This window comes from Balaenoptera ricei, chromosome 5 (assembly GCF_028023285.1).
Source record: "Balaenoptera ricei isolate mBalRic1 chromosome 5, mBalRic1.hap2, whole genome shotgun sequence".
In the NCBI taxonomy this organism is placed as follows: Eukaryota; Metazoa; Chordata; class Mammalia; order Artiodactyla; family Balaenopteridae; genus Balaenoptera; species Balaenoptera ricei.
The window spans coordinates 14,786,824-14,797,934 of record NC_082643.1 but is presented as its reverse complement, the minus strand read 5'-3'; the positions used below and the strand labels follow the sequence as shown (position 1 = coordinate 14,797,934).

At 37.8% G+C, this 11,111-nt stretch overlaps 1 protein-coding gene across 4 annotated transcripts in view; it reads right to left on the bottom strand.

Moving 5' to 3' along the window:
* The window catches only part of PDLIM5 (PDZ and LIM domain 5), a 209,853-nt gene that overhangs the window by 4,678 nt on the left and 194,064 nt on the right, over positions 1-11,111 (bottom strand). For all 4 annotated transcript variants that reach the window (XM_059922428.1, XM_059922431.1, XM_059922429.1 and 1 more), the window contains 3 exons: positions 5,729-5,909; positions 3,178-3,298; positions 285-400 (listed from right to left, as the gene is read on the bottom strand). In XM_059922428.1, the coding sequence (XP_059778411.1) occupies positions 285-400; positions 3,178-3,298; positions 5,729-5,909 (418 nt within the window). The remainder of the gene's footprint in view (positions 1-284; positions 401-3,177; positions 3,299-5,728; positions 5,910-11,111) is intronic.

The following is an 11,111-nucleotide window of genomic DNA, read 5'->3' as shown; positions in this document are numbered from 1 at the left end:
TAAAAAAAGTAAAAGGCTCTTATTTTTTTAAGAAATATATAGCTTCTCCTTATAAACAAAAATGTATCAAAAATAGGATTTTCTCTAAAGGGGTAAACATCATACTCTGTGCCAAACAATTTCAAAAAGTACTGAAAATTTTCATAAACAATTTTCAAAATCACTGTAAAAATATTTCTAGGTTTGAAGTACTGAAAGATATAAAAACCGTTATTTCCATTTAGTGCTTAGGCTAGAACCGGCCATACCATGCTCCTTCAATTCGGAAACAAGAGTTTACTTACTGAGCATACAAAGCAAGTGTCGTGCCAGGTGTAGGCCAGAGCTTCCAGGAACATGTCACCAGCTTCTATGGGAAACTCACATCCATGGCATATAGTGCCAAAGAGGGCATAATAATCTGTATTGGGGCAGGAGTAGGGGTAGACACAATTTAAACATGACAAAGCTTTAGAATGACAGGTTTTAGAAAAGAGCAGCAAAATGGGAATTAAATGAGATGATGAAGATAAAGTTACTAGTAACTGGAAAATTTTCAGGTGTCGTAAAATTTGACTTGAGATACACGCGTAGTATATTTCAGGTTACCCTTGGTAAACGTTATATACGCAGCTTAACATCCTCTATTATATTCTTCCATATAATACTCCTCAGGTCTGTCCAACTTCCTGAGTGCCCAGATATGCATGAAGAAGAGCACTGTCCTCTGATAAGTTATCAACAGACATGATTGTTTCAATAAAATATAAGAGAACTTCCAGTGACTAGTAACAGTAAGACCAATGAACATAAATGAAGAAGAAATACCTGATATTAGCAAATTTCATAGCACATCTGACTTGGTAAGGAAGAAAAACAAGTCACAGGAAACCTCCATGAATGAATGCTGTGACTGAGTTTCTGGCTGGACTGTATCACAACAATATTAGCCACTATTTCTTTTGCCATATTTTCTTTTCCATTTTATGACTTCATGCTGAAAATCCTTAGCCAGAGAACACCTCTTACTTGACACAGATTAGAGTCATAAAATATTAATATCTTCCTTCTGAAGAAAGCAGTTTTGACAAGATGTCTCTGTATTATCACTACATTAGAACTTACTGGCAATTTTCTTTTCTTTTCTGCAGCTGCTCTTACTATGTGTGTTCACTCATGGTTCACTCTGTGACTCTGGACACTTCCAATCCCACCTGGGCTGGAGGAGAAAGTAGGCTACCACCCGCGGCGTGAGCCACCTTTCCAGCAATCCCCAATACTGCTCAGTGCCAGCTGTTCAACACGCACCCACAGAGCCCCACTGTGCGCCAGGCGCTGTTCTAGGCACTGGCTGGGGGCACAGGGGAGAAGACAGACGGGGTTGTTCACCTCATGGGGCTTACAGTCTCACTGGGAGCAGGATGTCGTCATTTATTATATTTTAAAAATAAATCATAATAAACAACTTCAGATTGTGATAAAGACCATAAAGGAAAGAAAAGAGTGATGCGATAAAGAATAATTGGGGGAGGTGTATAATACTACACTACACTCTAGAGGGGGTTAGGAAAGGCTTCCCTGAGGAGAAAACAGTTGTGCTGTGACTTGAAAAAAAGGGGGGGGGAAATCACCTCAGAAAAGCTGGGGAAGGACATTCCAGTCAGAAGAAATAGCAAGTACAAAAGCCCTGAGGCCGGAAGTAACCAGCAGGTTCAGAAGCAACCAAGGGGCCGGGTATGGCTAGAATCCAGTGACAGAAAATCAGGTGGAGGAGATGAGGTTGGCAACGCTGGCCCTAGGGAGGAGTATAGTTTTTACTCTAGTGGAAGCCATAAGGGTGTCAAGCACAAGCTGATTCACATTCACGCAAGTATTACCGTAGCTATCTGAGGGTGGGGGGGAAGAAGATACACCATTCTGGCTGGCAATTATAATGCCCAGGCAAAGAATGAGGGTGAACTGGATTTAGTGGGGACAGTGGAGGTGAGAGAAATGAATGAATTCCATATCCACTGGGGGTAGAACTGTTAGAATTTACTAATTAGACTGGGCAAAGAAGGGTCAAGTCATGTTGACCAGTCTCAAATTAGAAGCTGACTGCTTCTTTAACTTGATTACCATGGACTAGTCCCTTTGTCCAGCACCACCCTTTGAACTGCAAGGTAGAACAACACTAAAACCCCAGAGTGGCAATGCAAGGGTACTGAGTGGAGGCATAATAAAGGAAAAATATTTTATTTTTTGAAACATGTATGTGGAGTCGTAACATCTAAGTAAGGATAATATTAATAAATAAGTGCTAAGAAAGCTCACTTATAGCCTCTGGGAAGGAAAAGGAAGTGTTCAGAGTTTAGGTAATAGGACAAATGTCGTAGACTGGTCTTTAGAGCCTGTTTTTTAAAAAATAACCTTGGGGCTTGCCTGGTGGCGCAGTGGTTAAGAATCTGCCTGCTAATGCAGGGGACACGGGTTCGAGCCCTGGTCTGGGAAGATCCCACATGCCGCGGAGCAACTGGGCCCGTGAGCCACAACTACTGAGCCTGCGCGTCTGGAGCCTGTGCTCCGCAACAAGAGAGGCCGCGACGGTGAGAGGCCCGCGCACCGCGATGAAGAGTGGCCCCCGCTTGCCACAACTAGAGAAAGCCCTCGCACAGAAACGAAGACCCAACACAGCCAAAATTAAATAAATAAATAAATTTATAAAAAAAAAATAATAATAATCTTAACCAAGGGAGCAGTCCAAACCACAATTACCCTCCCATTCAGTAAAAGTAACAAAGGATTTCCAATTTGTTGTCAAAGCAGTGGTCTTCAAGAGCATATCACTACTATATTCAAAAGTTGAATATTTCTCATTTTTATAACCACTAAAAGTTCACTAGTGGAGTGTAAGAGGTGGCTTTAAGCGACACGATTTGGTAGGATTTATATCCAGAAGTTATTTGGGATTCAAGAATAATAGTTTTCTAAATTGCTTACATGGTCATTTCTCTTAATGAAGCTGGGAATATGTTCCGACCAAGTGACGTACAAATCTTACATAGTTCTTTTGCTATATATTCAAAGTAACATTAAGCGCTCCTAGAACATCCAGCAAAACTATTTTGCCTAATATTTCCTTTCAGCTTTATAGCACTATAAGGGATAATGCTTTGTCTTCATTCAAAACTTAAGAAACTCCTGGCTTTAGGATCTTACCAGTCTCACAGTAGGGCTCACCGTCCTCCAGGTGAAAAACATTATTACGAATAGGTTTTCCACAGGCCACACACACAAAACAGGAAACATGCCAAGTTTGTTTCAAAGCATTGATGACTTCCTGTTATAGAAAGGAAATGGATGTAAAGAAAGATTATGATTATTCTGCTAGCTGTACCAATACAGTCCTTTTAAACTGACCCAAAGTAGACACACATGCTTTGTCTTTGCCTAAGCTTCTCATCTAATGAACTAGAGATATTGAAGGACAGACTCACAAATCATCTAAACTGATGCATCATATAAAATATGCATTTTCACAAATACACATCAATAAACTTACTTAAAGAATGATTAGTGTTATTTAAACATTATAAATGTGGTGAATCCAAGTAAGCATTTCATAAGTGTTTGCTACACTACATTCTGCTTTCCCTGAAAGAGTGTCAGGAAACATTAACTTGTAAAGATTTCACAGTATTATCTTGAAAATGTCATGGAGGAATGGCAAAACACTTAAAAACTAAAACAAGCCTACACTGTATCGCACAATGGAAGCAACAACTTAATCAGTGTAACCCAATCATGTTTAACACATGTTTAGGATCTTGGAAATCAGCTATGACTGTACTAAGCACACATCCATATGAGTGTCTAAAATTTGAACCATAAAGCATGGATTCTAGTCAGCAATAGTCCTGTGGTTACATATACCAAGTATCAAAGACTTGGGCCAGATTTTAATTAGTAAAAGAAGTTCTGGGGAGTTGGTTTGGCAAGGAATTGTTTCTTTGAATTGACAGAACGAGATGGAGTCATTAAAAATCATTTTTGAAGAATAGTTAACAATACAGGAATTTACTCTTTCCACAACATTTATCACAAAAAGGAGGAGGCTATACATAAAGTATGGTTATAATTTTGTAAATGAATTACTCATAAGGAGCAAACTGGAAGAAAACACATCCTAAGGTTATCTGGGACTGGTAAATATATGGATCATTTTAATTTTATTCTTTACATGTTTTGTATTTTCTAATTGTTGCAGAGTGAAATATTTTCTTTTCTAATAAAAAATATTGTCAAAATAAAAGACAAAATAAAAAGAAAATGATATAGATAAGTTATTGGCCATAGAAAATGCCATATTTCACTACTGAAGGGCTATGGGAAGAAACGGCAGTTATTTATATCCAAAGAGATCACCATGAACATGTACAAGTGGACATTCAACCAAATCATTTCCCAAGGCTTCTAGTATCTATTCAACTTTCTATCCTTGAGACAGATTACTATCCCTTCTTTAATAGGTTATCGAACTAAAACACAATCCAGAAAATCTGTCCCTTTAGTGAAGTTCTGGCCCATGTCTGAAGCAATGAGTTTAAAATTTCCATTTCCTAGAACCTCATTTGGTGCTAAGACTCTTACTTGACTTTATTAATCATTCTAGAACTCATGGAATACATTTATATACTAAAACAGTATTAATGTATCCTACTTATTAATTATTTGTCATTTGTAAAGGTACAGCCTGAATCACTCTCCTCTTTTCCTCTTCACATATTGTACAAATTAATAATATAGAAATATTCCAGGAGTATATTTATAATTTTAAAGTGTCTTCAAAGTTTTAGACCCATTTAAAGATGTATTCTAAAATTAAGGTTACTCAATAATTCATACTAGCTTTTCTCTCAATTGGTATGAATTACAGTTTCATTATTGTATTTTCATATTGAGCATATTAGAACTCAGCAATGTGATTTCCAAATTTTGCACGAGTTGTATGAGTTTCGTATGAGTCCAGGCACCTTGGCTGCTTCTAAAGTAAAATTTCAACTCCTGGTCACCCATAGGAAATGCCTTACCCTTACTTCACAACTGCAAATTGGGCATTCCAGAGTAGGAAATTCATTAATTCATCATTATTTATTATGTATCTGAATCCTAAATTACTCCCTTCTTGTTAAAAATAAAAAGGTGTGGCTTGCTTATTTTTCTATCACATGTATACTCTCATAAAACTGAGGTTATATTTTTAAACATTATATGCGTTCAAGAATAATATATCATTTATAAGCCTCATGTTTTATATATTTCATGAGATCTGTGCCCTGAGCTTGAACCCTGACAAATGGGGAAGTGCTGCTCTTATAAAAGCGATGGAATTTAATTTAAAACAGTGAAGGTGTCAATTCTGAGAACTCAGATGTGTGTGGTCCTGTGCGACCTCTTCATTCCTGAGCAAACAGGGTCCTGTTGAGGTAGCACACCCACAGTAAATTATTTTTTCCCCACAGTGGCTAGACTTTCACCAGACAAGCCAGCACTCAGTAAGACAAAACCAAAGACAACTTAACCCCATGAGTCTGATATACTTCTACAGAGGTCTATTTAGTTTTGTTTTACAAAAATAAATAGTGATGAAAGCAGAGAGGGGATCAAGCAAGAAGAAAATAGAAAGTAAAAAAGACAGAAGAAGGGTTTCATACCAAAAAACTGTTCTGCTTTAAAACTCACTCAGAGTGAAAAGGTTTCCAATACTTACTCCGAGGATCTTCCTCTGGCATCGGCCACATTCAGGAGCAAAGAATTTCTCATAGCAGAGCTCACAATACAGGGCCCCCTGTTCCTCTACAAATCCAATGTAGGCCATCGTGTTTTTGCAGTGAGCACAGTTAAATTCTTCTGGGTGCCAAGATTTCCCCAGTGCCACTAGGAATGGCCCCCTGCCAAAAGAAAAGAGATCAAGTTGGCTTAGGAATAAAGGTTTCTAGTTAGCCTGAAGAGGACCTCTTGTTCCCAATGTCCAAACAATTAAATACTTGCTCAATTCTCCTTCTCAAGGGTGCTGGAAATTTACCTAGGAACTCTGCGCATTGAAGTGAAAAGAACAGGCGGGAGGAATAAGCCCTGAAGGGATTCCTTCAAGAAAGGTCATCTCTGCCCCCTGGTTTTCTGTATTCAAGGGATTTGGTAGTTAGGTTTTCTGAGCTGCAATGAGTGAGTGCGTCATGATTGCGATTGAGAATGAGAATATTAACTGTGACAGAAAATGAAGTAACCAGGAAAAAAATATATGGGCTAGGCAGAAATGAGAGTTTGAAATTTCCATAAAATAAACAAAAGGAAAAAAAGCTCCATTTGGTAATGTCAGCGTCTTAAAAACAGTAACAATTATTACCGGAAAAAACATTCTAGTCAATTTCTCTTCCCCATACATTGTTTCTTATACTTATTTCTCAACTTTGTGAAACACACCAAATCCTCCCCCTCCAAAATGACTACAGAAATTATCAACTGGGTATTAGAGATGGTTTGAAGCTACTTAGAAAGGTTTTATTTAATTCAAGCATGACTGATTTTTAATGCACATTTGTATCAAGGTACGAAATGTTCGTAAAGTGATTTTTTTCCATTAAATACTATACAGCCATGAACTGATAAGATGGGTTTGGTTTGCTTGACAGGAATCCATTATGAAGCTTTATCTAGTCATGAAGCCTGCGGAGATTAACCTTTCTAGCCTCTGCGACATACTTTTCAGTAGCTACATCACACTAATTTTTATTCACAGAGTGGCTTTACCGCCAAGGCACTTTTACACTTATCTAATTTGTCCATGCAACATTCCTGTGAGACAGACCAGGGCAGTTATTATGAACTCAGTTTAACAGATGGAGAAGCTGAGATAGAGAATGTTCACAAGGTATGACATGTATCGTAAAATCGCGGATTGAATGAAGGCCAGAAGCTGAATTTCCTGCTTTCTATTACACTGCTCTAGTCAAATGATATTCTGTCTCTGATCACACTACCATCAATTATCATCACTGAGTAACCACAGGGTAACTAATTCTTAGGAAGCATAGGATATGACTAGTGGGAAAAGTCACAGTAACAAGCATCACAAAGTGGAAACATTTTTTAGCCTTTGACAATAACAGAAACCTTGGTATTCAGTAACTATCTTCCCTTGGGAATTTCTTTGCAAACACACTGTTGTTTTCTCAGAACCAGCACCTAATTCTGCAAGAGTCAGGTAAGTAGAAAGGTCCTTGATGAATGATTAAAATGTGTTCTGTGGGGATAAGAGGGTATTTTTTACCTACTTTTTGTTAACTTGTTTCTTATTACTAATATGATAACCATTTTGTATAAGCTAGTGCATGCAACTCTCTTAACATTTGAGAAAAGTAGTTTATTATTTTTAAACTTTATGGTACCATTTTTGTTACCACTAACAAGGAATGCCTTTGTTAACGAATTCCTGACAGGAAAAAAAAAAGGGCTACAGATCACTTATTCTGTAACCAAATATGTTGCTTTTGGTAGGCTGTCCCTCAACTTGTAACTGGTTTATAAACAAAAGTTCTACTCAAGACTTCATTTCATTTTCTCAGTATATACCTGGCAAGTAGTTTACCTTCAAAGATAAGCCAGAGTCACAATGCTCAAAGCCAGACAAAGTTTTAGGAGTGCACTTAGCTTTTCCACCAGGTAGGTATCTCATTATGTATGCCTGAAAAATCTGCCAGGCTAAATTTACTGTGACCATACGCAGAGTATGGTAGAACTTTAGGGTTTCATGCTATGATCTGCCTGGACATTAAAGCAGATTCTAAACTATTTACTAGGGTGAATCTATCAGGGCACATCTTCAGCTCATCCAGAAGGGCGGATAGCCCCTGCGGCCAGTATCCTTATTGACTGACTCTTCAGTTTGCAGAAGAAGTCAATTCAATCCCCATTTCCACTTTCTGTTAAAGCGTGTTAGTATGCACTTGGAAGAAAGAGTTTTCCTCTTGAAACATGCCATCAGTGCTACCAAATATTTAACAAACTTCATCTGAGAAAAAAAAAAAAAAGACATTTAAGAACAGCTGACTGCATTTTCTAGACTTTCTAAAATATGTGTTGAGATCAACTCAGAGAGCCCTGTTCCGTGAATCGGAGCAGACGGGGCCTGGCCTGTCCCACAGGAGAACTCCTTTAATGATGGGTGCCAAGTGCGACACCGTCAGTCTGCGCTGACACTTCTGAAAGGCAACAGCTCCACGAAATCCACCCCTGCTCTTTCTGGAAGCTGCTGTCGAGAGTGCTGTTTGTGAGATCACACATGGCCATTTTTACACGGATTCCTGCGAGAAGTTCCTTTCAGGTTTTTTGTAACAAGAACGGTTTTGCTTTTTCTGAGGAAGAGATTTTTTTTTTTTAATCTCACTGAACAGTAATTTGCAAAATTAATTTTCTTTTTTTTTGTCAGCTGCTAGAAGGCTTACAGCCAAATTCAGTCTAACCATAGGCAAGTATACATGTCACTACTGTCCAGACACAATGACAAATTTTTCTCCAGTCTTCATTTTTAATAGTCCCATCCATGATTTTCATTCTTCTTTTGCTCCCTTTTGTAATTTAGAAGGTTTTCTTATATTTCATATATTCTTAAAAAGTCTTTTCGATAGCTTTCTGGGATAGAGTCCACTATAAATAAATAAATAAATAACCCACTGAAAGGGTATTTTAAGGTATTTACTTAAGTTTCTTTATCAAATTTGAATAGTGAACAATCTTAACGACAGTAAAGAAACTCCCTCTGCACCTTTAAACAGTGAGCCGACAGTGACCTGTGCTCCTGCCAGACCTCCTTTCTTACATAAACAGGCTCTGGGCAGATACCCCTCGGCTGAGCTGAGAGAGCACCTTCCCCATCAATGCCACGGAAGTTATGTATAAACAATAAAATCTCACATATAACAGAGTCCTGTCTTGTCCGTGTCAGCAGAGACTAATCTAACAAATTCATTAACACAGGATTAACAGGATACGTTCTTCTTGTCCCAGGTAGGATCGGGTTTCCGTCTGGGAACTGGAACGGCAGGCTTGAATAACTACACAGTGGAATGAAGTATTCAGCTCCCTCTCCGAGTCCTCTGCACTGGTGAACCTCCCTAAATCCCTGCTGGCTGACAAGTGAAGGAAGGGGAGAGAGCTGAAGCACGGATTGGCTGAGAGAGACGAGCTATGGCGTGGAACTTTTCACCCTGTTCATCTTCTGTGAGATAGATGCCCCCCCAAAAAATTATTAGTAATGGAAGGAAAGGTAGGGAAGGATGCTAAGGGAATAATTCAGAGGAAAAGAACAGCTTAGTTAGAAAGGTGAAAAGAAGTGCAAATTTCAACAGGCACAGCTAATAGGGATTTAGGTTGAAAATCAAACGCTTACTTCTTCTTCTTTTTTTTTTTTTGATTACCACAATAGGTTTATTGAACATCCACCATTCTCATACAGATACAAAATTAAAGAAATAGAAAGAAAATTTTTCCTGGTTGATGAGAACTCTTAGGATTTACTCTCTTAACTTTCAAAGGTAACATACAGCACTGTTGATCCAAAGGCTTACTTCTTGCTTCCCTTTGTTACTTAATTCTTAACAGTAACCCTCACTGATAGAACTTAACTCTATAAATAGATGGAGAAAACATCAGAGGAGTTAGCCAACTTCTCTGAGATGATGTGGATCATGAACTGGACAGCTGGAATCCTCCAGGGCCCAGCCACTACAGATTAAAATTTTTTATTTAACCAAAAGTGAACTGCATCAAAAGAAGTTAAAAACAAAAAAAGAAAGTTAAAAAAAATCAAAAGTTAATTAACAAAAGTTAAAAACAAAGCCACATAAAAAATAACTCACATGCGCAAAAATAAATATGGAATCTGATAGTTGGCTACAGGGATCACTCAAGCAGAAGATGTGACATATTATACCAGATCCATATGTATATAAGCATTGAAATCACCAAAATGAATTCCCATTATTAAAGATTTTCCTGAGGCAAGACTAATTTTTGAACTTTACAACTATGACAATTTAGAGCCCTATAGATATCTCATGACTTTTGCTCAGTACCATGATTCAGGACTCCTTACTATGGCTATAAGGGCAGTACATATATATTACTTATATTACCGTAAGGGTACTACGTACTGCTCATGACACTTATATTACTGCATTATGGTTATCTATGTCAGGACTCTGGCTTCCTTATCAGATGATAAAATACATGAAATCAGGGACTGCCTCTTATTTATATACTATGGTGCTAGTTTGGCAACTTGCACTTAAGTTTTCTTTTTTTAATATATTAAAAAAAATTGAGATGTAATTGACATATAACACTGTGTAAATGTAAGGTGCACCATGTGTTGGTTTGATACATTTATGTATTGCAATATGATTACCCACCTTAGCATTAGCTAACACTTTATAGTTTTCGATGGATATTTGTTGTATAAAAGTATCATTTTATGAGTAGACTATTGAACTTTATTGCTTGCAATTTCTTTCAAATAAAAGTAATTGGTTGTTGAAGCTAGATAATCCCCATATCTCCTCTTTGCACCAACAGGATTCTGGAGGTATCTTTATTAGACTTACCACATTGATATGGCTGTTGATTTGCTTGTCTGTATTTTTTACCAGAGTGTAACAGTATTAATTTGCTAGAACTGCCTTAACAAAGTGCCACAGATGGGATGGCTTAAACAACAGGAATTAACTTTTTCACAGTTTTGGAGGTTAGAAGTCTAAGACCAAGATGTTGCCAGGGTTAAACTCTTCTAAGGCCTCTCTCTTTGGCTTGTAGATGGTCACCTTCACCTGGTCTTCCCTCTGTATGTGTGTGTGTCCTAATCTCTTCTTAAAAGGACACCAGTCATACTGGATTAGAGCCCACCCTAATGACCTCATTTTACCTCTTAAGGACCCTACCTCCATATAAAGTCAGAGTGAGATATTGGGGGTTAGGATTTCAACATATGAATTTTGGGGGGACACCATTCAGTCTATAACAGTAACTTCCTTAAGGGAAGGGAGTAAGTATGTCTTTGATTTCTGTATCACTGGTATTTAAAGGAGGTGGCACATAAA